The following is a 26,751-nucleotide window of genomic DNA, read 5'->3' on the forward strand; positions in this document are numbered from 1 at the left end:
TTTGCAAAGCGCTGAGAAAGTTCAATCCAGTTGCATCCGAAGAACAACGCCTGCCCACACCCTCACTTGAGAAGCATTATTTTTGTTGTTTATCTGCCATAACCTCGAATTATCAGTCACGGGGCAGGGCGTTTTGGGGAGGAGCTTTGATCTTTCGCTCAGGGCACAGGGCAGCAGATCGGAGCCGCCTTGCCAGAGGGCTGCGGGCCACCCCGGGACGGGCTCGGGGCGCGGCAGGGACCGGCCGGAGCAGGAGGGCAGCCCGGGCTGGTGCCGGCGCCGAGCAGCCCTGCCCTCGCTGCACACAGAGCCGGCCGTGCCGTGCCGGGGCCGCTGCGGCTCCCGGGGCGTTCCCCGCCAGCCCTCCCCGGTACCCCGGGGGTCTGCCAAGTCGCGCTGGACACAGCCAGAAGTTTCCAGCCAGCGACTCCTCCGCCCTCCTCCTCCTCCGCGTCCCGCCCCTGGTCCCACCCCCGCCGCCGCCGTTTCCAGACAGTTCCAGCCCCGCGCCCCCGCCCCCCGGCCCGCGGCGGATAAAGCGGCCGGCGCGGCCCCCGGGCTCTGCCCCGCCATGAGCGCCGCCGCGCAGAGCCCGCCGCCGCCGCAGATGGAGGGCAGCGCCGAGCCGCTGCCCCCCGGCTGGGAGATCAAGATCGACCCGCAGACCGGCTGGCCCTTCTTCGTGGATCACAACAGCCGCACCACGACCTGGAGCGACCCGCGCCTGCGGGCAGCGCCGCAGGTAGGGCGGGCGGGGGGACGGGGGTGGCCGGGCCGGGTGTCCCGGCGGGGCGAGGGGCGTCGGGGGCCGCGCTCCCCCCGCGCGTGGCGATGCCGTGAGGGCAGGAGCTGCCTTTTGTCTCTGACGCACTGCAGTCCCTTTTTTGTGCATTCAATCATTTGATACCTCGGCCCTGTAATGTTTATTTAAAGTTGGTTAAGTCTGCCCGGCCTGCCAGGGGAGAGGCGAACCTGATTTATTTTTCAGCTGTGAACCGCCCGAACGCTGGATGCCTTTAAAAAAGGAGCGATCCGGCTCGGAGTCCAACTTCTTTTTTCTTTCCCCGTTTGCTTTTCCCTGGTCCCGAACTCTGCCGGCAGCTGCCGCTCCGGTTTTGTCGCGAAGCACGCTCGGGGAAAAGCCGCATCTCAGTCCAAATATGTCCATGGAAGGAGCGGCGCGGAGGGGAGAGCGGCCGGGGCCCTGCGGAGTGACCCTTTCGGGTCAGCTCCTGCGGCTTTTGGGGAATCCGGCCCGCTCCTTGGGGGAACGCAGCCCTCTGACCCAACAGCGCGGCGGCTGTGGGCAGAAAGTGCTGGAAACTTGAGCCGAGTAGGATTTGCCTGGTGGGAAAGCGATTCCCCGGGGTCTCTGCGCGCAGCATCGCCCAACCCCGGGCGCGCCGGGCTCCTGGGGCGTCCCTCCCGACCGGGGGCTCGGGCACGGAGATCGGCGGGGCTGGAGCGGAGCCCGGGGCCGGCGGCCGCCGGGGAGGGGCCGCTCCGGGCAGCGGCGGCTGCTGCGGGGCCCCGGCGCCAGCGGGGACAGGGCCGGGGGCGCGGCGGGGTCGGGGCCGCGGGAGCCCCGGGGGACAGCAGGGTCGGGGTCCGCGCAGCAGCGGGGAAGGGGCCGCGGGATGCGGCTGCACCGGAGCTCTGTTGAAAGTTTTTCTCCCCTTGCCTACAATGTGAGGAGCGACACGCTCAAGAAGTGTTAATTATTTTATGAACTTACCGTTTCTTAAAATAGTAATTGCCCGGTTTGTGAGAGCAGACCGTGACTGAAAGCTCGGTGTGAGAGCAGCTGGCCTTGGAAAGGAAGGGACGTACTTCTCTATGGCAAATTAAACCCCTTTGCAGCTCTCTAAGTGCTGGTTCATTTGGTCTATAAATAAGTTTTAGTAATACACAGAGGTCTTAGAAAAATGTAATTAGATAATAAGAATATTGAGACTAGTATAGGAAAAAGTGTTTTCTCTCCTTTTTGGAGGCACCTGCTAACACTTGCTGTTATGGTAGTAAAAATAAAAATAGTGTGGATTTTATAACCATAGAATGTACTTGAGAAGAAAAGTGTGCTGTTTACTGAAAGGGTTTTGTTTCAGCAATACCACTTGAGCCTAACCCATTTAACAGAATAGTCAGATTCAAGCTGCTTTCAATAATTGTGTGAAGAGAGTTGGAAGCTGTCTGATGGATCAGCCCTCTGCTTGAGTGGGTGCCTGAAACAAAACAAATTTTCACCCCTATCTCGTGTGAAATCTGTGGTGATGAGAATTGCCTCTGTGCCTCTTCTGCCAATTGCAAGGGCAGCCACAGGTACAAAAAGCTCTATCTGCTTTTCAACAGCTTTTTTGGGACGCATTCTTTTCCAAACAGGAAAATCTGTTACTCCTGGCTGTAGGCAGGAGCGTGAACTTTGGGTTTGTTCACTGGGAGACAGAGAAATGCCTCTAGAGATGAGCTGTTGGTTTTTGGGAATTCCTAGCTTTAAAAAGTCCTCCAGTTTATGGTGGTAGAAGTTGTGTCTAACTGTTCTCACAGAGCCACTTATCAGCGTCGAATTAAATGTGTTTGCTGGAATTCATGGACAGCTGCTGAAATCATTAGTTTTTTGAATACCAGTGTATTTCACAAGGACAGGTACTAGTTAGCAAAAGAATCTTAGAATCAAGCCCAAGGAAAATGTCTTTTTCTAAATATTGTCTTAGCTGGACAATGCCAAGGAAGGCAAATTACCCACTGACATTGAATTTCAAATTCAGTAAGGATTTTTGAAGATGGCACACTTCTGTTAATGCCTAAACAGGTAGGAAGGACATAACCACTGATGAAAGCAAAAAAACAGATGTGAATGGGGAGAGCTTTCTGATTTCCTTCATTCTCAGCCTGGCTCAGATGAGAACTTGGGGCTGTTGGAAGAGATCTGAGAATGACAAAAGCTGACTGCATGTGTCAGACTTAGTGCACCTTTTCAAGAATGATTATGCAGAGATCAAACTTGTGCTGACTCCATCACTGCATTGTTTTCACTGAAATCTGACAGTGAAATTAGCAGGTTTTTTACTACCCTTGAGGTGGTCTTGCACTGTATCTGCCAATATTCTGTCTGTGAACGTTTGTTCCCTTTCTGAAGTGATGAGGCGATGAAATGAGGTGTCACACTCCAAGTGGACAATGACTGGAGCACAGACCTAGGGCTAGCCGAGCTTCTCTAGCTGGCTAAGAATATAGCTGAGGCACTGTCATAACAAAGTCCTGTTGTTCCCAAGTGCTTGATCTTGGTCTTCTCACTTACCCTAGGCTTAACATCAGTGTAGCCATGCTGACTGCAGGAATCTGTGCCAGACACATAATCGGGTAAAAGTTGAAGTGGCTCTTCTGAAATTTTAACCCATGACAAAAGCATTTTAAAGCAGCGAAACCAGATGCTGGTTTTGCATTTATCTCTGTATTTTAGGTGCATTTGTGAATTCAGGCTCTCTGTTATTTCCTCATTCAGTCTGGCCTTTTTTAATTTTTTACTGACATGAAGGATGGGTGTTCTTCTGCATGTTTGTTTCTGTTATGTGTAAGAAATCACTGCAGCATAAGGATGGATTGGGGAGCCCTTAATTAGAAAGAGGGAAAAATCTCATGTTGTTTCAGTGAGAAATAAGGAATGACTTTGTAAACGACAGAAAAATATTTATTAATGAAGCCTCCTGGTAGACTAATGATTTTCTTTCAGGGATCTGATTAGTTAACAGCAAGACATTTAAGGAATAAGGCACAATTAATACTGTGAAGATGTATATACATCTTATAAAAAATGTGTTTGCTAGCGATGCCACTCTTCCTTTTTTTTGATACAATTACTCATTTCCTATGCTTATTTGTTGTAGTTACTTTCTGTGCTAACTTAGAGTATCATAGGTCTGCATACTTCCTGCAGGATTGTCTTTTGACATTAAATTGTTCACTTGGTGTTCCCCAAAGTGTTGATAAAAATAGATTGCACTCAAAGAAGCAAACAAAAGTTTGTATAGGTACTTATCAATACCTCTTCTATGTGTTGTTTCCACATGCAGTAAACCCCCTGGGAAATAATGCAGCTAAAAATAAACCAAAGGAATTGACTGTGCTGAGCTTCACTAACGGATATTGGAGTGATCAATAGCTCAGTGGTGCCTTGGGTTTGAGATAAAAGCTGCAGCAGCAGCCAGGCACGAGTCAGGGAGCAGCCATAAAAGTGATCTATGATAAGTATTGGCTGCAGCAATGACTGCACAGGCCTAAACAAAGGAAGAAGAAGCCATCTCACCCTGCTGCTGATGCTTCACTGGGGAACAACTGACTACACCTAAGTTTCCATCCTCTCCCTTCATGGCTGTTGCATCTCTTTTCTCTCTCTGCTTCCCCAAATAAGTCTGAAGTCACTCAATTCGCATCTCTTTAGCAGTGGGCTTATTTTTGAGCATTGACTTCTCGTGGTCAAGTTGACTGAAAAATCCTTGGTAGACCAAATTAGCAATTGCATGGAGAGGTTGGAACAGCCTCTCTGAAGCTGTACCTCTCCCAGTGGTTCTCCTCAGGGGAGGGGAATGTGAGGTCAGCTTAGTAATATTTAAGGTCTCTTCCACCTGCAGTGTTTTTACTTTCCTAATACTGATGTGCATTCTGTCAGGCTAATAAGTTACTTACTGGATTAAAAAGGTACTGCACAGAAAAGGCTCAGTAGGTAGGAGTGGTAAAATTATCAGAAGGGGATTTTTGGGAGGGTTGTGTCCTGGCTTTGCCCAGATTCCCTGCAGCTGCTTGGTGTCGTTATTTAAAGCCCCCCTGACAGAACATGGTGAGCAGGGAGTTAACTTATGGACATATCAATTAACCTGAAAACAAGGGCTGGGGCTAATCGGAAATAGGAGACAGGAACACCAGGAAATGATACTGGAGATAATGGAAGAGGAAAAGCAGAGAAGGTGTTGCAGGGTTTTGTGTAACTCCTGGCACCGTGTGCCCCTTATCTAAAGGACAAAGGAGGAATACTTGTGCCAGGTGGCAGCATTCTTACCTAGGAACTGTATTTTTAACACTTGTATGCACAGGCAGAACTTTTCCATGACTACGTGGCAAAAATAGAATTGTTCCCTACTTGAACCATGATAAGGCAGGTAACAATTCCATTATACTTTGGGGAGTGCAGAAGTATCACTCTGTAGGTGAGCTGTGGTCTCTCTTAATGCCAAGGTGAAGGTAAATTAGAAGAAATTACTTGTTCACACAGATCACATTACTTAATTACAGGCCAAAAGAAAAATGCTGTATCTTAAATATGTTGCAGAAGCTGTTGGTTTGATTATTTTTATTTTTCCTTTTTGGTTTTACAGACAGGAAAATGAGGCATCGGATGGGGAAGAGACTTGTCTGACATTGCCTAGTAGGCCGGATAGCACAAAAGTGCTTTTTATGGCTGATGGCAAAGCCTTCTAATTAATAAAAGGGGTGCAATGTAGCAAATGCTTTTATAGTGTTGGAAAATTGCCCTTTAAGGAAGAGAAGTCAGAAAACTGCTGTGTACAAAATGAAATTTTAGATGAAAATTTCAAGCCTGACTATAAACTGAAATTCATGGCCCACTCTTCAACCATTATCTGTTTATTCTCCTTTTTTTTTTAATGAGACATTGTTTTGCTAATTTTTGAGGGTTCTGCTTTCTGATGTATTTGAGATTCCTGGGTCATAACTAATAGGAAAGCAACAGTTTGATCACCTGCTTCTTAGGTAATGAGGCAGTGAACAGAAATAACTGAATAAAGTGTCATTCTCATCCCCCTTGGCAAGGGTATTTGTTAGCACTCTGAAGGGCTTTTCTCTAAAGTCCATCCCCTAAAGCTGGCGGGGTGGGTGGTGATCCCAGCTCTCTAAGAGCACTCTGCTCTTGGGAGCAGTCATTGTTTCTGTCTCAGACATGTTCAGTTTGGCCCATGGGGTGCTTTCAGTGCCAGCTTGCACTCATGGGCACACTGGGCAGGTGTTGTCATGTCCTCAGCAAGGCATTTTAGCTGAAGAAAGAATCCTCCTAGTGATTAAAACAGGACAGGTTTTGTTCCTAGTACAAGATTGATTTGCAAGATAGCCAACATATTTGCTCCAGTAAGGCTCTCTGTTCTGCAAAGCTGAGGATTAGTTTTCTCCTTTCAGTTTTCTCCTTCAGTTTTTAATGGTGTTTATTTATTTCTAATGGCATTGGTTAGAGCGAATGTTAATGTCATTCTTGTATAATACAACTTGATAATTACAAGAGAGAACAAAAGGCCTGTTTGCCTACACATGTGTATGTTGGGAAATAAAACTCAGCATTCAGCAAGTGGAACATCAAAAGCAGCTTGGCCTGTAATTGGGTTACATGATGCGACTGACACGAAGTCCTACTGAGACAGCTCATGCAGCTAAGCTTATTCATGGGTTCCTTCAGTCATTAGCTAATGATATCTTGCTCAAATGCCTATGTGCTCAGTCTATATATTTAAGCACAAATTGTGAGTAAAAGGGTGAGAATGCAAATGTCTGCAGCAGCTGAGGCAGGGCTGTAAGAAGTTTGGAGTCAGCACTGAGAGTAAATCACTGGGTACCTTGGAACTCGTATAGTTCTCTGGCAAGTGTTAGTAAAACCCAGCTCATGCTGATGTTGTGCTATTTATATGTTCAAACACACAGCAGACACGAGGAACTTCTGAGAAATACTTTGGGATATGTTGATTTCTATTGGTAGCAAAGGTAGTGTGGTACTTTTGTAGTTCATGCAACAGAGAAGGAAAGAAGGTCTGGCCAGAAGTAAAATACCAAGTGGATGTGGAATCTAATTACAATTGTTAAGAGTTTGCCTTTCCATGACAAAAATGGCATTTCCTTTAATAAATAGCATAGTTACTTCATTCTTAATTTGAATACTGGGTGCCACTGGCTTTTTTTGTTGTTCATGGCAATTTCTGATAAAATACAGGTTTGAGCAAGTGCGTGAACAGAAGTTGGTTGTTATGTCACTCATTTTGGTTATATTGCTGTATTTGATTGTGAAAGAACATAATCATGCTATTTCCTTCTTCCTAAAGAGAAAGGATTTGGGCTTCAAGTTATGAAAGGTGTGTTCTCAGGTAAGATTTTGTCAAGTACTGGTGTTTTCTCATTTGAGCAACCAGAATAATTGTGTAGTACTCTATAGCAGCAGCTTACAAGTTCGAAACGATACTGGAGTCATGGTCCATCTGTTTGCATACAGAGAAGTTGTTTAATCTCTTGGCAGTGTTGGTAAATTTTGTTTTCCCCTTGCTAGATAATATTTACAAAACAGGTACAATTTAAATACTTGCACTGCTGCTCTGCAAGAGCTGCAGGGGTGCTACATGTGTGAATAACATCTGCTTTAGAGACTGAATTGACTGTACTGCAAATAACATCAGTACAGGTTAAGAAAAATGCAGGAGTGCAATGGCAGCAAAGGAGGATTTTAGACTTTATTCTGTAGACCATTTCAGTATTGGAGGAATGACAAATGTATTATGTAAGGAGTCTCAAAAGGGAGATTCTGAATTTGACACAACTATTCAAGTCATTTAACATGAATAGGGAATATTTTGACAAATTTATTTCAAACAGTAGAGCTGTCTTGGAAAACTCCAGTGGCAATTTGCTGGCATCAGCAGTGGCTGAATTTGCAGGTTTCTGTGTTTGGGTCTGGAATAAGACTTGAGCAGACTTGGGGCACACCAGGACTTATCCATTATCCACTCCAGACAGCACAGCTGTGCTGGGAGCCCTGGTGCAAGGCTGTGCTTTTGCTCTTGCTGTCACTTCTTTTATTCCAGTGCCTCATGGCTTCAACTCTCAAATGGGAGCAAGTTGGAGGATTTTAGTGTCAGTCCTGACAGTGCCCTTCCCATGGGAAGCCAGCAGTAGGATGTGGGGGTATGAAGTGTTTTTTCCAGTTGCACAACTCGTGCTGGCTGCACCTTTATTTATCCTGGTGATGGCCTCACAACAGAAACGCTTGTCCCGAGAGCTGTGAGCCCTGTCCCTGCTCTGAGCAGCTCTTCAGGCACAGCTCCACTGTCCCTCCTGGGCCAAACCTCTCATTTGCCTGGATGTGATGGCTTACCTCAGCACCTCCTGAAGTGCTGGATCAGGTTTGAGTTCCTGTGGGTATTTCAGGCTACCTGAAATGTCATCTAAAACTGTTGGGAACATTTCTGAGCTGCTCAAGGCAGTTTTTTGCATTTTTGTGCTACCACCTTTTGGGGGATTCTCTCTTCAAGGTAAATTGAGTGAGTGATCACAGCTGGGAATGCTGAGAGTCAGTCCTGGTATTTACTGAAAATTAGTTGATAATCTGCTGCTTGTAGCTACTCAGTTTTAAGGAACTTCTTGTTTCCTTAGATGAGGGCAGGAGAAATTTGCTTCAATTGGTTTCAGTGCAGAAACCTGAGTTGGGTTCCTGTTTTTTTTTCATACTTAAACCAGAAGGATGGTGGACTAAGACTTGTCATTCATTTGTTGGTGATTCTCTTTGTGTAGATTTGAATTAAATGTGAGCTCTGGACTTTTTCCAGGTAGCAGGTTTGTTAATGTAACAAGCAAGAACTGTATGTTATAGAAGGCAAATAAAACCAAAAAATGGCTCCTTTTATTGTGCCAGCTGTTCTGTGGAATTAAAGCATTAGGACGATATCTGTGAATTTCTTTAGTGTGAAGATGAGTGTTTTCCATAGCTTGATTCCATTCCTCCCCATTGGCACAGTGTCCCCAGGCACACCTGAGCTTTTCCTGAAGTCTTCCAGAACCTGTTTGCCCAGGCTGGAAACACAGGCTCTCCTGCACAGAACAGAACTGCTTTGGCCAGACGTTTGGAGACAGGGACATTGGGATCTGCACGCACTCCCTGCTGTGTCAGAGTCTCACTAAACACAGGCCAGAGCCCAGGGCCTCCTCAGTGCTGTCATTCCCCAGAGATGGGAGTTTCAGAATACCTGCATTGTCCCTGTTTGTGATTCTACCGTGGCGGGAGGAAAAGAAAGAGGGAAGAAAGAATGTTCAAGATGTGTTGATACAAACTGGCTAATGTAGGCAACTGTTTGCAGAGTCAAGTATTAATTAAGTGTTGAAGGGGACAGTGTGGAGCAGGAAGTGCATTGTGATGAGAGCACCTCTCCTAAACCTGATCTGTGCCTCGGAGCCACTGATGGTGGGAAAAACAAGGACGCTGCATTTGCTCTTCTACCAAGGGCTGTTCCAGTATGACTGCACAGCTGAGGCCTCTGTGGTTAAATCTGACTACAGGGGAAAAAAGCCTACAACAAAGGACCAATTTGAAATACTAACTTTCCACAGGAGCAGCACAGGTTGTCTGAAGCTGTAAGAATATGTGAGAAATCGTGGGAGTATAGTCTATTAAAAAAATAGAGAACAACAAAACAAAAACACCTTAAGTATTGACAGAAGCTTTACTTAATTTTATAAACTGAATGCTTTGAAAAAGCAGTCCAACCTGATTTTTGCTTTGGTTTTGGGCTGCCTCTTTTGTGTTTTGTAGCAGGGCTTAAGTTGCAGAGGCAGATTTCTCAGATTGCTGAGAAGGTTCAAAACAAGGGCAGCCCCACGGGTCTGAGCATGAAGACAAGGGAGGGGAAGCCCATGGCTGGACTCCTTGGGGGGTTCATGGAGGGTGTGGGGAGTGGGACATTGTCCATGTTGAATGATTTATCATTGTGGGACACTCCAGAAGACTGGAGGTCTTATCCCCAAGTGGAGCCATCAAAGACAATGCAGACCCCAAAGCAGCTGCTCCTTTTGGGCAGTTCTGTATGCCCAGCTGGGGCAGAGCAGCTTTGGCTGACAAAACCTTCTCACGCCAGATCACCTGTAGGTGCTGCAGGCCCACCCAGCTCCCAAGCCCTTCCCGCAGAGCCGCTGGAAGTGAGGGAATCTCCTTTTTGTAGCGGTGGGAGCCGTGGGGTAGGTGGGGTGGCCGCTCGGGTTACCGGGCGGGGACGCTGGGGCAGCTGGCGCTCGCAGAATGCCCGCAGTCAGAGCAGCACCAAGGTGCTGCTTCCCGCTGGGATCCATGGCCTCCCCTCCCAGCACAGGCTCTGACACACGCTTGGCTCCAGCACGGCCTCGCATTGTTGTCAGCTGAGCACACCTCAGATTTATTTTTTTATTTTCCAACAAATGCCGTTTGCTGACGTAAGGGTGCGTCCCTGCGGATCGCGGCAGAGCTGTGGGGCCAGGGCTGTGCTGGTGGAAGAGCGAGCGCGTGTTGGTGTGGGGGGTTCTGAAAGCCCCTGAGAGCCTGTGTGGAGCACAGGAATGTGGTTTCCTGGTAGGGTGAATTTAAAATGACTCATCTGTGGATCCTGGTGCAGACGTTGGCATGAGATCATCCTCGTTCTGCAGCTGGGAAAGCCAATTTCAGATTGCTTCTCTCTGCGAACTTTCTCGGCCTGGCTCTCCTCTATGCCTCTTCTAGAATCCTTCCTTTGTGGAGGATTTTTTTTTTTTAATGAGTAAAAGGAAATGGAATAGTGGGGCTCAGACTTTCAGACTTTGAACTTGTTCCTTTCAGTGTTTTTTGTCTTCATTAGTTTACAGCCTCAATTCTCTGCGGTTTTACTGCTAAGAAGAATTCTCAGAAATCACTTTTTAAGATGGTACTATCATATAGTAAGAACACTGATAATCTGGTTGGTAAAATAGTGAATTCCTGATGAATTAGTATGTCAGTGTGTACAGGAGCAACATGAAATATTTTTGCAGCTTAAACACCCCTTTAAAAATAGGGTTTCCAACACTTGCACCATATGTCCCCTTATTAAATTCTCCTCTTACTGAATAATGACATTACCCTCTGAATGACAGAGGTGCTTGTTACATGATCTGACTTAGAGATACATCTGGAACTTGGCCCTCGCGGGGTCTCAAAATAGAATGACCGATGCAGGAAGAACTTACTAGAGGACTTGTGAGGGCTCTTAGCACAAACCACTTCCACCCTTGCCAGAGCTTTGACATTGTCCAGTGAGTTTACTCAGACAACACAGGGATTTTTAAATCTTGCTTTTCAGTGTTTTCCTCTTTGATAAGCTATCCTGTCTTCCCCTTCCCTCTCCCTCAATATTTACTGAACCAGATCCTCCTTAGGTGGAAGTGAATACATTTTCAGTGTGCAGTGTCAGTACCTTTTCAAATAGCCAGTGGGAAGAACGATACCAACAAAATCTGTGCTTCTGTTGAGATTAGTCTTCTTTGCAAGTGTCTTTTCAGATGTAGCACTGAGAGGTGCTGAGGAGGTGTCTTTGGTCCCATCAGTAGTTGTTTGAATTGGATGAGCTCCCACTGAAGAGGCTGGGCTGGTGGCTAAGCGTATGATAAATAAGAAATCCAGGTGGAATTAGGCAGGTATTTCAAAGAACAAGTGAATGCTTATGAGAAGTGGGGGTGAAAGCCCCACACATAAGCAGATTTATCTTCCTCGCCTTGCCTGCAGTGTTGGCTGCCCCGTGCAGGCCTGAGAGGCTCTGAGCGCCTCACACGCATCTGATGCTGCTTTTAGGGCAGCTTTCTCTCACCATGTTTACTGAGCTACCAACAACTCTGTGTGCTGTTTTCCCTTGCAGGAAGGCCAGTCCTCAGCCAATGGCCCATCTCGAGAGAGCCCCAAGCAGCCGATGGCCCGAGAAGGACACGTGGGCTACCCCAAGCTGCGCGCGGGCTACATCCCCATCCCCGTCATCCACGAGGGCCTCGACGGGCGGCAGCAGCACCCCTGCTTCTCCTCCCCGCAGCCTGGGCTGCAGAGGTACAAGACAGAGGCCGTGCCAGCGCCGGGGCAGGCTCAGGCACCCCTCAGGGCGGGCTATGGTGGCCCCGAGTCGCCGGCGGCCGATAAACAATGTGGACAGACACCGGCAGCTGCGGCCACGCACGGAGCCGAGGTGAGAGTCAGCGCTGCTGGGCTCTGCTTGCAGTGGTCTTTGCAGCATTTATGGCTGCAATGTCACACATGGGGAGCTTAGAAAGCCCAGCTCGCCACAGGATTGTGTTTTTTCCCAATGCTTGCAGAGTACTGAAAGTGCACAGTCATGGCAGCATGAATATGGATGGGGTTTTTTTTTCTGGCGTCACTCACTTCTGTTCTGGAATGATTCTGCAGAGATAAATGCAGAGCTGAGCAGGCCCTGTGGCAGGGGAGGGCTTTTTTGGGGTTTGTGCAGGTTCTCCTACAAGTGGAGAATGCAGACAAGCCTCTTGTGCTCTGCACTGTGAGTCAAAGTGGGAGAGACAAGTGTCCAGTCAGCTAACAACCCAGGCCACTTCAGAAGATCTTTGCTTCCTAATTGCAAATTTCAGTTGCATGAAATGGATTTGCATAAATACACATTTAGAAGTGAGTTGTATTTTTGTCCTTCAGTGGCATGTGAAAAAAATTTCAGACTGTGGACTTCTTTGAAAAAATGTCACCCTGCTTGTTTTTTGTTTTAGAAGGTGGGATTTTTGGCCTGCTCTCTGCAGAGAATTAGCAAATTGGTATTCTTGTAATATATGGAAATATAAGCCTCATTTTTATTCAAAGTAAGATGAGCAGGAAATTCAGCCTTCACCAGGCTGAAAACATATCAGGTCTGTAATTCAACAGTGGTGCCATCTTCTCTGAAACCCATTTGGAGTTTGAAGAATGTAATTAAAATCCTGTTGGCAGGTTTCTCAGCTATTTTGACTAACCATGCCTCTCTAAGACAACAAGCTCAGCTTTTCCTTCTCCCAGCTGTGTACAGCTTTGCCTTGTATGCAGAGTAGCTTTAGGAATGTCTCTTCTGTGCCACTTAATGGAGATAACCAGGGAGGGAGGACCTCAGAACTTGTTGTTACATGCTCAGGCAGTGCAGTGTGGGTGCCAAGTGACCAGAGCCTGTGGTGGGGACCCTACACTGCTCATCAGTAGTGCCACTGATGGTGCTGTAATGCAAACCATCATTTATTTATCTAAGGTTCCTGCTGTTCCATGGGCAGCTTAGCAGTTGATCAGCACCAGAAGAGGAGCTTTGTTCCCCTTCTCTCCTGCAATGCCTGTTCTCTCCTCTCACAGCTCAGTCTGGCCTTTCACAGGAGAGGGGGCAAAGGGCAATTAGCCATATCTGCATCACCAAATTAATGACATGCTCTAAAAAGCCCCAACAAAACATAGAAAATCTGTTTGTGTGGCCAGGATCAGAAGTCAGTGCTGTGTGCTCTTAGGAGTTTGTCTCCAGAGCATAATTTGTTTGCTTAGCTTTAGTTTACCTCAAATTGAACAGGTTTAGACAGGAACAGCCATGCAAAAGCAGCAAACATTCTGACTGAGCATCCACTCCCTGCTCATTTTAGGGCTGGGAATGCTGTAGCTCAGGTTCCTGCTTGTTATAATGATCCTCTCACAACTTATGTGGTTTGTCTAGTGAGGTTCTTGGCCAAAAAACCAGGGAAATGGAGTCCTTGCACGCCGGAAACACAAGTTCAGTTTCTATGATGATTGCCCCCTTTTCTCTTTAGAAATGAAAAGTATTGTGAACACACAATGGTTAACGTTTAATAATGGATTTTTGTTTTCATGGCAGCCTCAACCTCCTGGAGCATCTGACCCTCCTACAGCTTCCCCCCAGCCCTCTGGCAGACCCAACGCGGGGAGCCACGCGCTTCCTCGCGGTTACATCCCGATCCCCGTGATCCATGAGAACATGCCCCGGCAGCCAGCACAAGCCTACCACCAGGCACAGAAGACCCACTACCCTGCCCAGCAGAGCGAGTTCCAGGCCCACCAGCCCGTGTTCCACAAGATCCAGCCGGAGGAGCGGGAGCCCAAGGCGGCGCGAGCGCAGTCTCCGTTCCGGGTGGCTCAGAGAGGCTCCTCCAGTCGGGAGAGTTCCCCGGCCAGAGTGAGCACCCAGGTGCAGCCCCCAGCTCCCATCCGAGTGCAGACAGTAGTAGACAGACCCCAGGTATGTAGAATGGGGAAGTGATTCACCTGCCAGGGACCTGAGCGTGGCTAGAGCTGTAAAATGAGCTTGTACTAACACATACATGAAAGCACCTAAAGCAGTCTCCACTGCTAGATTTAAACAGACTGGGAGATCCTGAGATAAGCTGCAAGTTGCCTTTCCACCTGTCAGGACTGTGGTAGATCACTGAAATAGGATTTAATCTTCTCTTGTCAGAGTATAATTTGGTGTAATTACACTGAGGTCACTGATGTTGCATTATGTTTATGAGACGAAAACCAGGTCTGTGGGATTTGTGACATCTATGTAAATATACTTCACTGATGTCTCAGAACCATTTGGGGGATAGCATCAGATGCACAAAGTAGTTTTTGCTATGAAGAAAGGGGATAAGCAAAATCCAGAGCTTTTTATTCTTCTGACTTGAAGCGTGTTCTTGGTCATAGAACCTGCTGCTCATTGAACATTTTTTCCATGTTAGAATTCTTACTAAAACTACAATTAAAAGGCTACTGGGAATTAGACAACTGTGAGTGTGTGGAAGAGGGTATGTACAGAAACAACCCTTGATTTCCTCTCTGGAGATTTTTCACATTAAAAATGACAGAAGCAAACCTAGGTTAATAGTTTTGAAAACCCAGGCTAGGACAAAACAAGGAAGACTCAAGATTTAATGGCATATTCTAGGTCAGTGCTAATTTATTTATCTTTGTGGGTGAGAGTTTGCTCTCCCTAATCAAATTTTATGTTTAACAGGTAAAGCAGTAACAGACTTGTAGTGTAGCCCATTTACATACTTGGTTGGAATAAAATACAGATATTTTACTATTTAAATCCATGAAAGCTGGATTTAGTATCTTTCAAAATCACTGTTTATGTGCCCAAGTAACTAAAGGGGGTGTCAGAGGGAGGAAAATGCAGATCTTCTAAATTTCAGTTTTCTGCTAAGACTTCAAAACTACTCTCAATTTCAAGAGATTTCTGATTTGATGATTTAAAAGTGGAGTAATCCCAAGGATAGTCTCTAATCACTACAGTGTAATAAGATTGACACAGTAACCTCTGCATGTAAATAGGTTAAAGATTAAAAATAAGCACTAACCAAAAAAGGAATGTCCTGAAAACAGGAATAGGATGAGAATAGCCCAAAGTGTGATTAAAACTCAGCAAAGTAGTTGGCTTTTCAAGGAAGATGAGCCCTTAATTAGTGAAACAGGATGAGATCTTTCTTCAGCAAGAAATCTCACTGACTTAGCTAGGTGAAGGCTTTGCTCAAAGGTCCTGTCTTTTAAACCTGCCTATGGGGCTGATTTTATTGAGCATGGGCAGGATTTGGTGGGTTGAAATTCAATGTTTGAGAGAGTTGATTGGTGGCTATAATAACTGTTCAGCACAGTGCTATTTTTTTCAATTTAAAACAGTGAAATTCAGCAACGCTCAGGGAAGATTAAACATCTCGTGTGTGTCAAATTGCACTGCTAGGAGTACAGAAAATTAGATGGTAGATTACTTGTTCTTCAGAGGGAAATAAGGAGCATTGTGTCTCAACACAAAACTTGCCTTGCTCACCAGGTTTCTCAGCAACAAGTCCCAGCTCAGGAGCCACCAAGACCAGCCCCTCCTCCTGAAGTCAAGCCTGACAACAAGGCAGCCCCACCGCCCGAAACAGAGGCACCCTCCACATATATCCCAATCCAGGTCACCCACCAAGAGCCAGATCCTAAACCACAGCCCCAGAAGCCTCCAGCCATGGCAGAGAAAGCTGATAAAAAGGCTCCTTCCCCTGCTAAGGCTGCTCCCCCCCAGGAAAGGCCTCCTCCCGAAGAAGCGGCGCCACCGAAGACGATGGAAACAGGAGAACCTCAAAAGCATCCTGGTGTTTTGAAAGTGGAAGCAATTCTGGAGAAAGTACAAATGCTTGAGCAGGCAGTCAACTCCTTTGAAGGCAAGAAAACTGACAAAAAGTACTTGATGATTGAAGAGTATTTGACCAAAGAGTTGCTAGCCCTAGACTCAGTGGACCCTGAGGGTCGTGCGGATGTGCGCCAGGCCAGGAGAGATGGTGTAAGGAAGGTCCAGACCATTTTGGAAAAACTTGAACAGAAAGCAGAAGATGTCCCAGAACCTGTTCAAGTTGATGGACTTCAGCCAAATTTTCCAGAGCCTAAGCCACCACAGGAAATCATGGAGATAGAACCTGTGGAAGTCAAGAGCAAGGGAGATACCAGTAATAAAAATGCTCAAGAGGAAACCAAAATGGAAAGACATCAGCCTGAAACCAAGGAAGAAGTGTTTACCAATCTTGCCACCACGACAAACACATCCAATAACCCAACTGAACCATAGCCATGTGCTGAAATCAAAATCTCTCAGACTTTATAACTTAAAGTGTGTTTAAGTGAATTTTAAGTTGCATGCATTTCCGGAGCTCTTTTCAACTGGTTTTAATCAACATAGCAGCTTGGGACACAGTAAACACTTTGTGGGGAAAGGAGGGAGCTAGAAAGAAAGTGATGCATTTATCCTTTATTCTTACACTATGTAAAAGACATGTTTCAAAAATAAACCCTGTACATTAATTGCTTTTAGATAAGCTGAATGGAAAAGAAAAAATGACTTCAGGGTTAATATTGATGCGTGTTGTTTAAGGTGTATTCTTTTGCAGGTGATTTTTGTAAAATCAGTGGCCTGCATTGTCAGAATACCAGTCCTCCTACAAGTATAGCCACTCTTAACAGTAATGTTTTTACTTTTAATGTTCACAATTGGGCACTTTAGTAATGATGGATAGAAAGTGTGCAAGAAACTGTAGGGATATTTATATGTGTGCAGGACTTCAATGCTATATTTTAAGAGGGAAATAAAATAATATGGAAGCCTAATTTAGTCTTGTGATTTTATAAGCTGGAGCTGTAAAGGCAGTAATTAGTTTTAAATACATTATTCTGAACACAGACTTGTTAGTGCAGCATTATAGTTGAAGTCTGACAGCTGTTTTCTCATCAAGGCAAAAACATGCCTTTCTCTCTTCGTGTCCTCCCTGCTGATGTTGTTGCTGTGTCACGTCTATGGATTGAGAAAGGAGTTTGGCTGAGCATTTCTGCCCCCTCGCCCTGGAAGTCACCATTTAACAGAAATGTTTATAACATTGAGATCTGTGGTTGTCTTACAGAAATTTCCAGATCCTAACTTCTTCTGCAAAGTCACTATTGCTTTATTAACAGTTATGAAATTTTGTATGCAGAAGTATGAAATTTTTTTGTATTTAGGAATACATTTTGTATTCATAGAGTCAGTAGGATTCCTCTCACTTTGTGAACAGTTTTAAGCAATGCTTTGTTCAAAGAGATCAACAATTTGTATTTAAGGAAGAGAGAGAAACCATTTTTCTGCTACAGCCATGTGAAAAGAAAGCAGCAGAGTCAGTGCAGGGGAGGAAGGGGTCCTAACTGAAATCCAGAAGTTACACTTGACTTGTTAACTTTACAAATGCAAGTTTTCTTTCACCTGATAGCACGTTTGCAGCATAGAGCCCCAAATTTATGAATGCCAAAACAAATCTGCTCAGGGCAATTGATCACTTACTGACCTACACTTAGACTCATGAGACTGCATTTGAAATAAGGTTTAAGCCCATCTGAAAATCTCTTCTTTTTAAGAGGCTTGAGAGTGGTCATTGAGAACTGTCACTCTTTATTTTAAAGTAACAATACAGCATGTGAATTACACTGCAATATGTGTAGCATTTGGGCTGTGAACTCTCTGCTTAGTTCTAGGTGGAAGGCTGATTGATGCTGCTTCTTGTTTCATTTTCATCATCAACAGCACTGTGTGAGAATACACAATGTCTTGTAACCTTCTGGCTGCTCCAGCTTTGGGAGCAGCATTTGAGGCATTCTAGAAGAAGAGGTGTGAAAGTTCAGCTGCCTGCATAATTCCTGCATGAACTCACTTCAGCTGCACATTGCTCATGCAGGGTTACATTTCAGCTGAGGACACAAACCTGACATCATGTAACAAAAATACTTAAATTGAGGAAAATCAGCTGTGGATTTTTAGAACTGAGCTTTCTAAGCAAAGTGTGTGGGGAGGTATAAGGCCTATCTTTTAATGGTTTCTCTTAGTAGACCACTAAAATAATCCAGATCAAAACCACCTCATTAACTGAGGTGGCACAGTGGAAATTAGGGTTATTTAAGTATTTACAGGGAACTAAACAGGTGCTAGATTTCTAATACATGTCATCTGCTGCTAATGGGGCCTGATTCATGTTTCATTATTCAGTGTTGGGCAGAGTAGGTGGAGTCAAACTGAATTACAACTGATGGGTGCTTTTAAGAAGCAAAGCTGGAGGTGGAGCTGCACTCTGCCAAGTGCTGCTTTAAAAGTTGATTCTTAAAGTCGGTGCTACTACTGCAGAGTTAGGTACAACTCAAAACAAAGTGAGGTTTCATGATGTGGCCTAATAAGGGAAGGCACATTTGTCTGCCCTGGAGCTGCCTAGCTGGAGACTGGTGCTCTGACTCATAGGCTCTCTTTGTTTCCTCTCTTGCTCAAGACTCAACTGCGCCCAGTCCAGCTTATATGTCTGGACACATCAGCATAGCTGCAAACCCTGCATATGGGCTGGGAGCAGGGAGGGGCCAAGGAGGAGGCAGCTGGAGATTCCCACCCATTCCCTGTGAGCTCCTGACCTACTCTGTGCAGAGCCTGTTTGCTGCCTTGACTCGGTACCAAGGATGTGAGGAGCTGGCAGGGGAGGGGAAGGGGATTCCTCCTTCTCTGCCTTTCTGCAGGATGGTGGTACCTGCTCTGTGCTTTCACCCTGGGGGACAGCTGGAAACTTTGCTTTGAAACTCAGGTAGAACGCACTTAAGAGTTTAAAGCCATGAGAATTGTTACATTAATTCTCAAATACAGCTGTGCTCAACAAACAGCAGCTGTGCTGTTGAATGCAAGGCTTTCAAATACACGGTGCATTTGCAGTAGCCATTTCAAAAAATTGAACAAATTTTTTGTTCAAGAAATGCAATTTATTCAAAAGCAAATGATCCCCTGTCAGTGAAAGGCACTGATTCAGCTCATTTGAAAGTAGCAGGCGGGATATGAAAAGCCTGTACATGGAACCACAGTAAAAGCTTAGGCTATTTTCTGATTGCACTATCTTGTCCAGCTAGTGCTATTTTAAATGCCAGTAGTGGCCTGTTCTCTATATTTAAACCCTCACAGCAGCAAGGCATTGTGTTTCCTGTAAATATAGCACTTTGACTATTTATTTACAGGCTGCCAAGCCATGCCATGCCCCAAGGAAGGGGCAGCAGGTACATTGCCCCCAGGGAGCAGGGTGAGACAGGAATTGGTGTCTAATTCCTCTCCAGAGGCAGGGACAAACCCTTTACCTGGGGTCTGTTTTGCTTTCAGCTCGATGCTGGCTCAGCTGTGTTTGCAGGCAGGGTGGGGAGGGAAAGGGGCACAAACCACGCTCCACCCAGGAGGCAGGAAAGCAGCACAGCAGTTTGTAGAGGCAGATTCTGCCCCTACACCTCAGGCTAAGGTAAGTCGAGGAAAGGCCTGATCCAGTGTCCTCAGGGAGGGTATCTCTTTTAAAAATAATTATAATAAAAAAATAGCTTCTGCTGGCTGGCACACAGCTGCTGAAGAGGACAAATCTCAGTCAAGGTATGCTTATGAGAAGGTTTTAATTTGCTACGTTTTCGGCTTCCCTCCTTAAATAATGTGCATGTCTTGATCTTTTTAAATACTCAGGTAATCAAGTAGAAGGCACCATATCATGAACTCAAATAAAATGTACACAAACATGGGGGAAAACTGGCTTAGACTAAAGGCCTAGTAATGGGCAATAATTTCTGTGCTTTTGGTCCTGTTGTGTCCAAGAAATAAAATGCAGATGTCCTAGAAACAAATCTTGGTGCTGTAAAAGTTGAATATCATAAAATTTTGGGTTTGTTACAAAATCCAGCAGTAAAACAGTTTTTCTGACAGAAACAAATGCAGCCTTTCTGGGCCACTTGGGTAAAGGAGGCCTTCAGGAAAAACTAATCAGAGCCCAGCACTTGCTGTGGAACACAGATTGAAGCCAGAAGTTAACCATACAAAATACCATTTCCTGGAGCCTTACTGTAAGTATTAAAACTCTAAAGCCAAACTTCTCTGGGTAGATATAGTACTGCCATTAATGAAATATGAACTCAATCATTTTAGCATTTAGCAAGCAGTGGTTTTATTGGCACTTTCACCTATTTATGTGCAATGGTACAGGAGAGCCAAATACAAGTGTGTTTATTCTTTCTTGAGATAAATCTTCTGCTTAAAGATAAATGGATGGCACTGAGATCCATTGGCCTTTAAGACTGGATAATTTGGGTTCCTGAGCTCTGCCCAAAGAACACATCCATGGGGTTGCACGAAGGGACCATGGATGGTCTGTAACACTATAGACCAATGTAACTGAATGCCAGCCCCTCTAATCCAGAGCAAGAGTTATTTTAAGATGGGCAAGAGGCTGGTTACAAAGCAGGGGAACACACCAATTCTCAGTCATACACCTTTCCAGGATCTATAAATAAGCAACTTAAAAAGAATAAAGAGGCTAGTTCAGTTGTTCCTGCTGGAATTTCCACTCCAGAAGTTGGAAATCTGCATGAAAGGAAGGAACAGGTCCAGCCAGCCTTTATCTTCCATATGTCCCTGCACCAGCAAATTGTAGTGCAAGCAGAAGTGGAGGATCTTACATTAAATTTCAGACTGTAAGAATAAAAGCGCATTTGCCACACATATTTCAGAAAACAATTCCGAAATGCAATGATCTGTAAGGACACACTTCATTTTTCAGAATTAAAAATGTAATCTGGAGTTCTTCATCCCTGGTTCTGTACATTTGACATCTATTCAAGGACTGTGCAATGTTCTCTGACGTGTGCCACAACAAACACAGAAATCACTGATAGGGTTTGCACTAAAGATAACGTTGTTGGAAGTCTTGGGAAAAAGGCTGGAGATAGAGATGAAAATAATTAACTATTTCCAGTTAATTATTTCATTTCTAATGAAATATGGTGCCTATGTTAGGAATGAGGTGATCAGGCAAGAAAATGGAACAAACTTTGAAATATTACTACTTATATCTATTCAGTGGGTAGATGATTCATCTGACTTCACAAATATAAAATAATTTTTTTAAATGGGAGATTAACTGAGTTTTAAAACAGTAAAAGAAATACCCTGAATTTAGCAACAACAGGGCTATGGAACTTCGCCTGTTTTTTACTGCATTTATTCAGCCCCTGACAGTGAACAGATGAGATTTGCAAAATCATCCGCATGGGTTACTTGAAGCCCTGATTTATTGCTTTTCATCATTTTGTGAACTTTGAGTTCTCATCCATTTCTGTCTTGTCAGGAAAGCTCTGCTCCTTCCATTTGCAGAAATGAGCAGTGTCTGGAATAATTCCCTTGTGCGTTTCCCACAGGGCTGGCAGGCAGATAATGTGGGTTTTTTCTGCAGCCCATACTGATCTGTGGCAAAGAATAGGAGTTGTCAGCACTCTGTCTTGCCACTCCAAGTGCACAGCTCAGATTGTAAAATCTGTTAGTGAGAGCCATAATGTTTAACCCAGTGTGAGCTTGCCTATTTTATTTAAATCAGGATGAGATGAAAGCAAGGAAAACCTAAAGCAGTTTTGCCCAGCAGCCACACATGCAGCAATTTTTGCTTGCAAAGGACTGATGAAATGATAACACACATCCCCAGCTGGGCATTTCAGGTGTTGGTGAGTACTTGGTCCCCAGGACCTTCCCTCGTGTCACAATTGATGATGAGCTCCTGTCTCATCCCCATTCCTGCTCTCCCCAGCTGCTTTTCCACAACCATGAAATGTTTCTTTCCCTTGACCTATTACCACTTAGAAAAAAGAGCAAGACAGAGCATGTGAAGATTTCTCCTAAAAATTTAAAGAGTTTGTTCCAAAAAAGTGCTGGGAGTTCAACTCGAACCTCTCTCATCAATGAAAAGTGATCTTGACCTTGAGCCAATAAACTCAAACATTTGTCAAGGTTTCTGCATGACTGCATACCCAGTATAAAGCCAGCTCTTAAGATGGAACATGCCTGGAAGAATGAAAACAAGGATCAAGGTAACTATAAATCAATCCAAATTGGGCTTCTCTCCACCCAAGAGTGAAATCATCCAATTTGCTTTAAAACTTTGGAAAGTTGCACTATGGCAGATGGAAGCATCTGCTGGTGCTGAAAGTGCACTGAAGCACTACCAAATTTTAAATGGCCTTATTTGTTTCATTTAGTTCCTAAGCTTGTTAACTAGCACCCTGACAAATATTAAATCTTGTACATCAGAGGTATCTTTTCATTCTAAAGAGTAGTTACTTCAATATGCTACTCTGTGACAAACTAAAGTATCAGGACTGAAGTTTAGCTGTATGGATGTATTAGATTACACAGAATAAAGGATGTAAGGTAGGGCTGGATAACAATATCATAAACAAATACTGCTGCCTAGAAACAGCAGGCATAGACACATTAAAATATTTAAGGTACCTTTAATATTAACTACCTAGCAACAAGTCCCTGATTACTTCAAGGAGAATAGGCACTACTGGAGAAGGCAGGAATTATAGCAATTATTATTGTTATACCTTTTTTCCCCCCTCAGTAACAATTAGACACGTAACTCTTGTTATATAACATACAATTACCTGCGTAGGGAATCCCTGCCTTGAATAGTTTGTGCTTGACTACGCTAAGAAAGAGGCATGGTTGTGAAATTAGGGATGGGATTTGATAGAGCTGCATGAGAAGCTGCCTGGCTGAACTCTGGTTCCTCCTGTACCTCAGATTTATGGTGTGAGCCCAGCAGCTCCTCTGTGTGCCCATCCCTGGTTTGGGATTGCAGTCAGAGTCTAATGTATCCAGCTGTGGCACAGGAACCTGAGGCACCTCACAGGATGTCATTCGATGAGAGAACCGGGGCAGGGTGCAGGTCTTGATGCCTCAGGTTTGGCTTTTCTATTTTCCCATTCTGTGCTGCTTTAGTGTGTGGGTCTGGGTTCACATCAGGGGATGCTGAGCTCTGTGCACAGAGCAGGGAGACAAAACAATTCCTGCTCCAGCTGGGCACCAAGGACAAATGATCCAAATCTCAGCCCAAGAGCACAAACCCCGTGGGCTGGAGAGAGAAAAACAAGCAGGGTGGGACTGCAGGGGCTAAAGCTGGATGGGACAATGAACTGCAAGGTGCAAATGGAGCAGAACTGATCCCAGGGACAGAGCCCGTGCCCGCTCGTGCATTTTGGGGCCATTTTGCTTCACCTGGGGTGTGGCCCTGGCTGGGCTCTTGTGCTGCCCAAGGTGTGTCCATTGAGGCTTTCTAATAAATCCCTGCTTTATTCTTTAGCTCTGTTCAGTCTCTGTTCTAGGTCACCTTTCACAAGGCATCAGTCTCTCCTCCTGGGACACTGCTGATGTCCCCATGAGGGTCCCAGAGTGGCACTGCCACCTCCCTGCAGCACCACTGCCCCTCCCAGGCACCAGAATTTCCTCCTTCTGTGCTGGAAAAGCAGAAGGACCACTATGGTTTCCTGTAATAGTGAAGAGAATTTTCTCACCTTGCCTGTGCCCACCGTGCTGGCAGGGTGCTCCCCAGCGGTGTGGGCAGGCTCTGGGGGATGCCTGCATTTCTAGGGTTTCTTTTCAAAGCCTATAAAAAGTGTCAGGTTTGCATTGGAGGCCTTGGGGTCCTGCAGTTCCAGTTTTAGCAAACAACATTGACATACCCATCATTTTAACAAACACCTACAGATTTGGCTTCCAAGCTGGGTTTTGTAGAACACTGCTTGCACATGACACTCTTGATCTTCACGTAAAAACAATAAATATTTCCAGTCTAGGTCTACATGAACATAATTACCCCACCACAGACATTAGAGTTTCAGTTTATAAACCCCCCAAAAAAAGCCATTGGCTCATTTCTGCACCTCTTTATTCCATAACCACAACTCTAATCCTCATTCCAAATCTCAAAACCACCCACAATCCTAATCCATCAATCTCAAAATACAAGCCTGCAGATTCAGAAAGAACAAACCCGGAATTTTTCCAGCAGCTCTTCTGGAGTGAACACAAACAGCAGATCTTAATTTCCTGCGGGCTTGAAACTGAGCACAGCCTAACTGAGGGAGAGGATGGTAAACTGAAGTGGACAAAGCACTGGGGGAAGGTGTGGTTTCAAACACCTTGTTCTCAGTGACACCTGCTTTTGAGATTAGTGAGCAGGTCAGCGTTGGTGTGATGGGCCTGGCTTTTCTACAGGAGAGAATGAATCAGCCAGCTGCAAAACCAGGCCCTGTATCAATGCTCACACAGAAAAGCTTGCAAATTTTACTCACTCACTTGAATTTTTGGTTTTTATCAACCAAGGAATGTAGAATTGAGACACATCTTTATTATTTGTGAGAGTGTATTGTACTTTCCTCTGATAAATCTGATAAAAGTTATTTCTTTAGCATAAGTGATGCCTTCTTGGCTTAATTAAAATTGAACATGCGTTCTCAGATTTTTACAGAGAGGCTTAAAGCATTTATCTTGATAATTTATTCACGTTTTGTACCATCCAAGCTACATCACCAAGAGGGTGAAATTCTCTCAGTGTTACATGGTGATATTTTTACTTTTTGTCCCTCAGTTTTCCATTGGGAGCTCTGCATGAGTCCCCAGTAGTGGCTGGTGAAGCCTGATCCATTGGAGTAATCCCCTCCTGCTGCTTCTTTTCCTGTAACTCTTCTCTCAGGGGCAGGAGATTTAAGGAGCTTTTTGTGCTTACAATTTCCCCTGTCCTCCCTGGTGGATTTTCTGTCTCAAGGACTGGACAGCCAAAGCTGTTCAAAAGTTGGAACAGAGCCTGAGTATATTTATGTAAATGACAGAGCAAGAAAAGACTCGATTTTTGTATTAGCTCAAATGGACATTTCCAGTGTGAGTCAAGCAGGTCATGTGCAAAAGGCACATCTTGGGAAACAAAACCTGAAGGGTCTGTCAAATTTTAAATCTTGGCAAAAGATTGGCAAAACAAAACCCCAATAGTCTGTTGAATTTAAAATCTCAACTCCTCAAGTTCCTTGGGCTTGATCTGAGCCACTTGTTCCTAACTAAAGTGTTTTGCTACATGATGCTCTGCTAAAGTCAAAGTCCACTCAGTGGAAGAACCCAACAGTGCCAGTGAGTGGCGATGAAGCACTCATCATACCAATTTTGAGATGGGAACATTAAGGTTCGATATTATAAGAATTTTCTTTCATTCTCTGGGTTCTCAGGCATTGGGAATTGGTTGCCCACGGCGATGGTGGTGTCACCATCCCTGGAGTGTTCACGAGGAGCTGGGTGCAGTGCTTTGGGGTTTAGGGGCGGGCAGCTGGGCTGGATGATCCCGCAGGTCTCCCCCAGCCTTGGCAATTCAGTGATTCTGTGACTTCGCACAGGCGCACCATGAAAATGGCCCATGAGAGCCCCATCAGCATTAACCAGGAGGTTAATGGTGACTAAAGTGACAATGGTGACTAAAGCCACCTTGCCCCGGTGCCCCGAGGCTCGGCGCTGTGCGGGGACACCCCCAGCTCGCCTCGCTATGACGTCATACACAGCCCCGTGACGTAGCGCGGCGGCGGCCGGCAGGGGGCAGCAGCGCCCCGCGGATGGCGGCGGACCCGAGCCCCGCGGCTGTACCGGAACCCGGGGCTGTGACGTCACCGAGCCCCGCGCGGCGCGACAGAGACGGGAGCGCTTGTGCCGGTCTAAGGGCACGTAAACATCAGATGGCTCAGGTGCTGCTCTTAGAAACCTCCAAAACCTCCAAACTGCGAAATAAGAGCAGGATTTAAGTAGTCCCAGCGCTTTGTATCGGCTATTTTTACTTATACAGACTTGGGAGATGTACTGTGAGGAGCAGCAAGATGTAAAATTTCAGCCCTGCTTTTAAATAAAGTGCTGCTTGAAGGGAAACGTTAGGCTAACAATCTCCTGAGGTCCCTGCTGAGCAGCAGTGGAACACTTTGATTTCTGAAAAACCCATTTTGAAAGGGCAAGACATTAAAATCGCAATCAATCTATTCAGTAAATGTTTCTTTTGGTGAAGGTGCTCTTGGTCAAAGCCAGGCTGGGTCAGAATTCATATGAGCCACCATTTCCCTGAGAGGAAGTGATTGCATATCCCTTCAGAGTGACTTATGTCACCAAGAAAGGCTGCCAAGGAGCCACAAACCTCTGACTCTAAGGATTGCTCCAGTTTTTATGGTTTGATAGCTGAGACAGCCTTCTCTTGAACAAACTGGGCTGTAAGAAGAAGACGTGTAAATACAGAGCAAAAATTGGTCTTTGTGCGATGGAGTAGTGTCCACATAAATTAATCCTATTATCACAATTGTTGGGGATTATTTTTCACCCGATTTCCATCTCAGAGAACTTTGCATGCTCCTGTGTGTACTTGTGTAGTCTTTTAATTACCTGATTCCAAAGTGCTTTCCAGTCATGAAGTACTCCATGGCAGAGGTCATGTGCCCATTATTCCAGTTTACAAGTAGCACAGGGAATTATTTGAGTGTCAGTTATATAACCCAGTGGTGTTGATTCCCAGTGCTCCTCAAATCCTTTCCCCACAGGCATTATAGAACAGTGGTAGGACATAAATTTTTCATTTTATCTTTCTTAAACTGAA

At 45.2% G+C, this 26,751-nt stretch overlaps 1 protein-coding gene across 1 annotated transcript; it reads left to right on the plus strand.

Annotated features, from left to right (window-relative positions):
- The first annotated feature begins 532 nt into the window (after positions 1–532).
- On the plus strand, positions 533–16,891 carry BAG3 (BAG cochaperone 3). The gene is made up of 4 exons (XM_036385950.2): positions 533–742; positions 11,652–11,969; positions 13,629–14,009; positions 15,582–16,891. Exons 1-4 carry the CDS (start codon positions 572–574, stop codon positions 16,353–16,355), a joined length of 1,644 nt encoding a protein of 547 aa, XP_036241843.1. The 5' UTR covers positions 533–571; the 3' UTR covers positions 16,356–16,891.
- The last annotated feature ends 9,860 nt before the right edge of the window (positions 16,892–26,751 follow it).

This window comes from Molothrus ater, chromosome 8 (genome assembly GCF_012460135.2).
Source record: "Molothrus ater isolate BHLD 08-10-18 breed brown headed cowbird chromosome 8, BPBGC_Mater_1.1, whole genome shotgun sequence".
NCBI classification, from domain to species: domain Eukaryota; kingdom Metazoa; phylum Chordata; class Aves; order Passeriformes; family Icteridae; genus Molothrus; species Molothrus ater.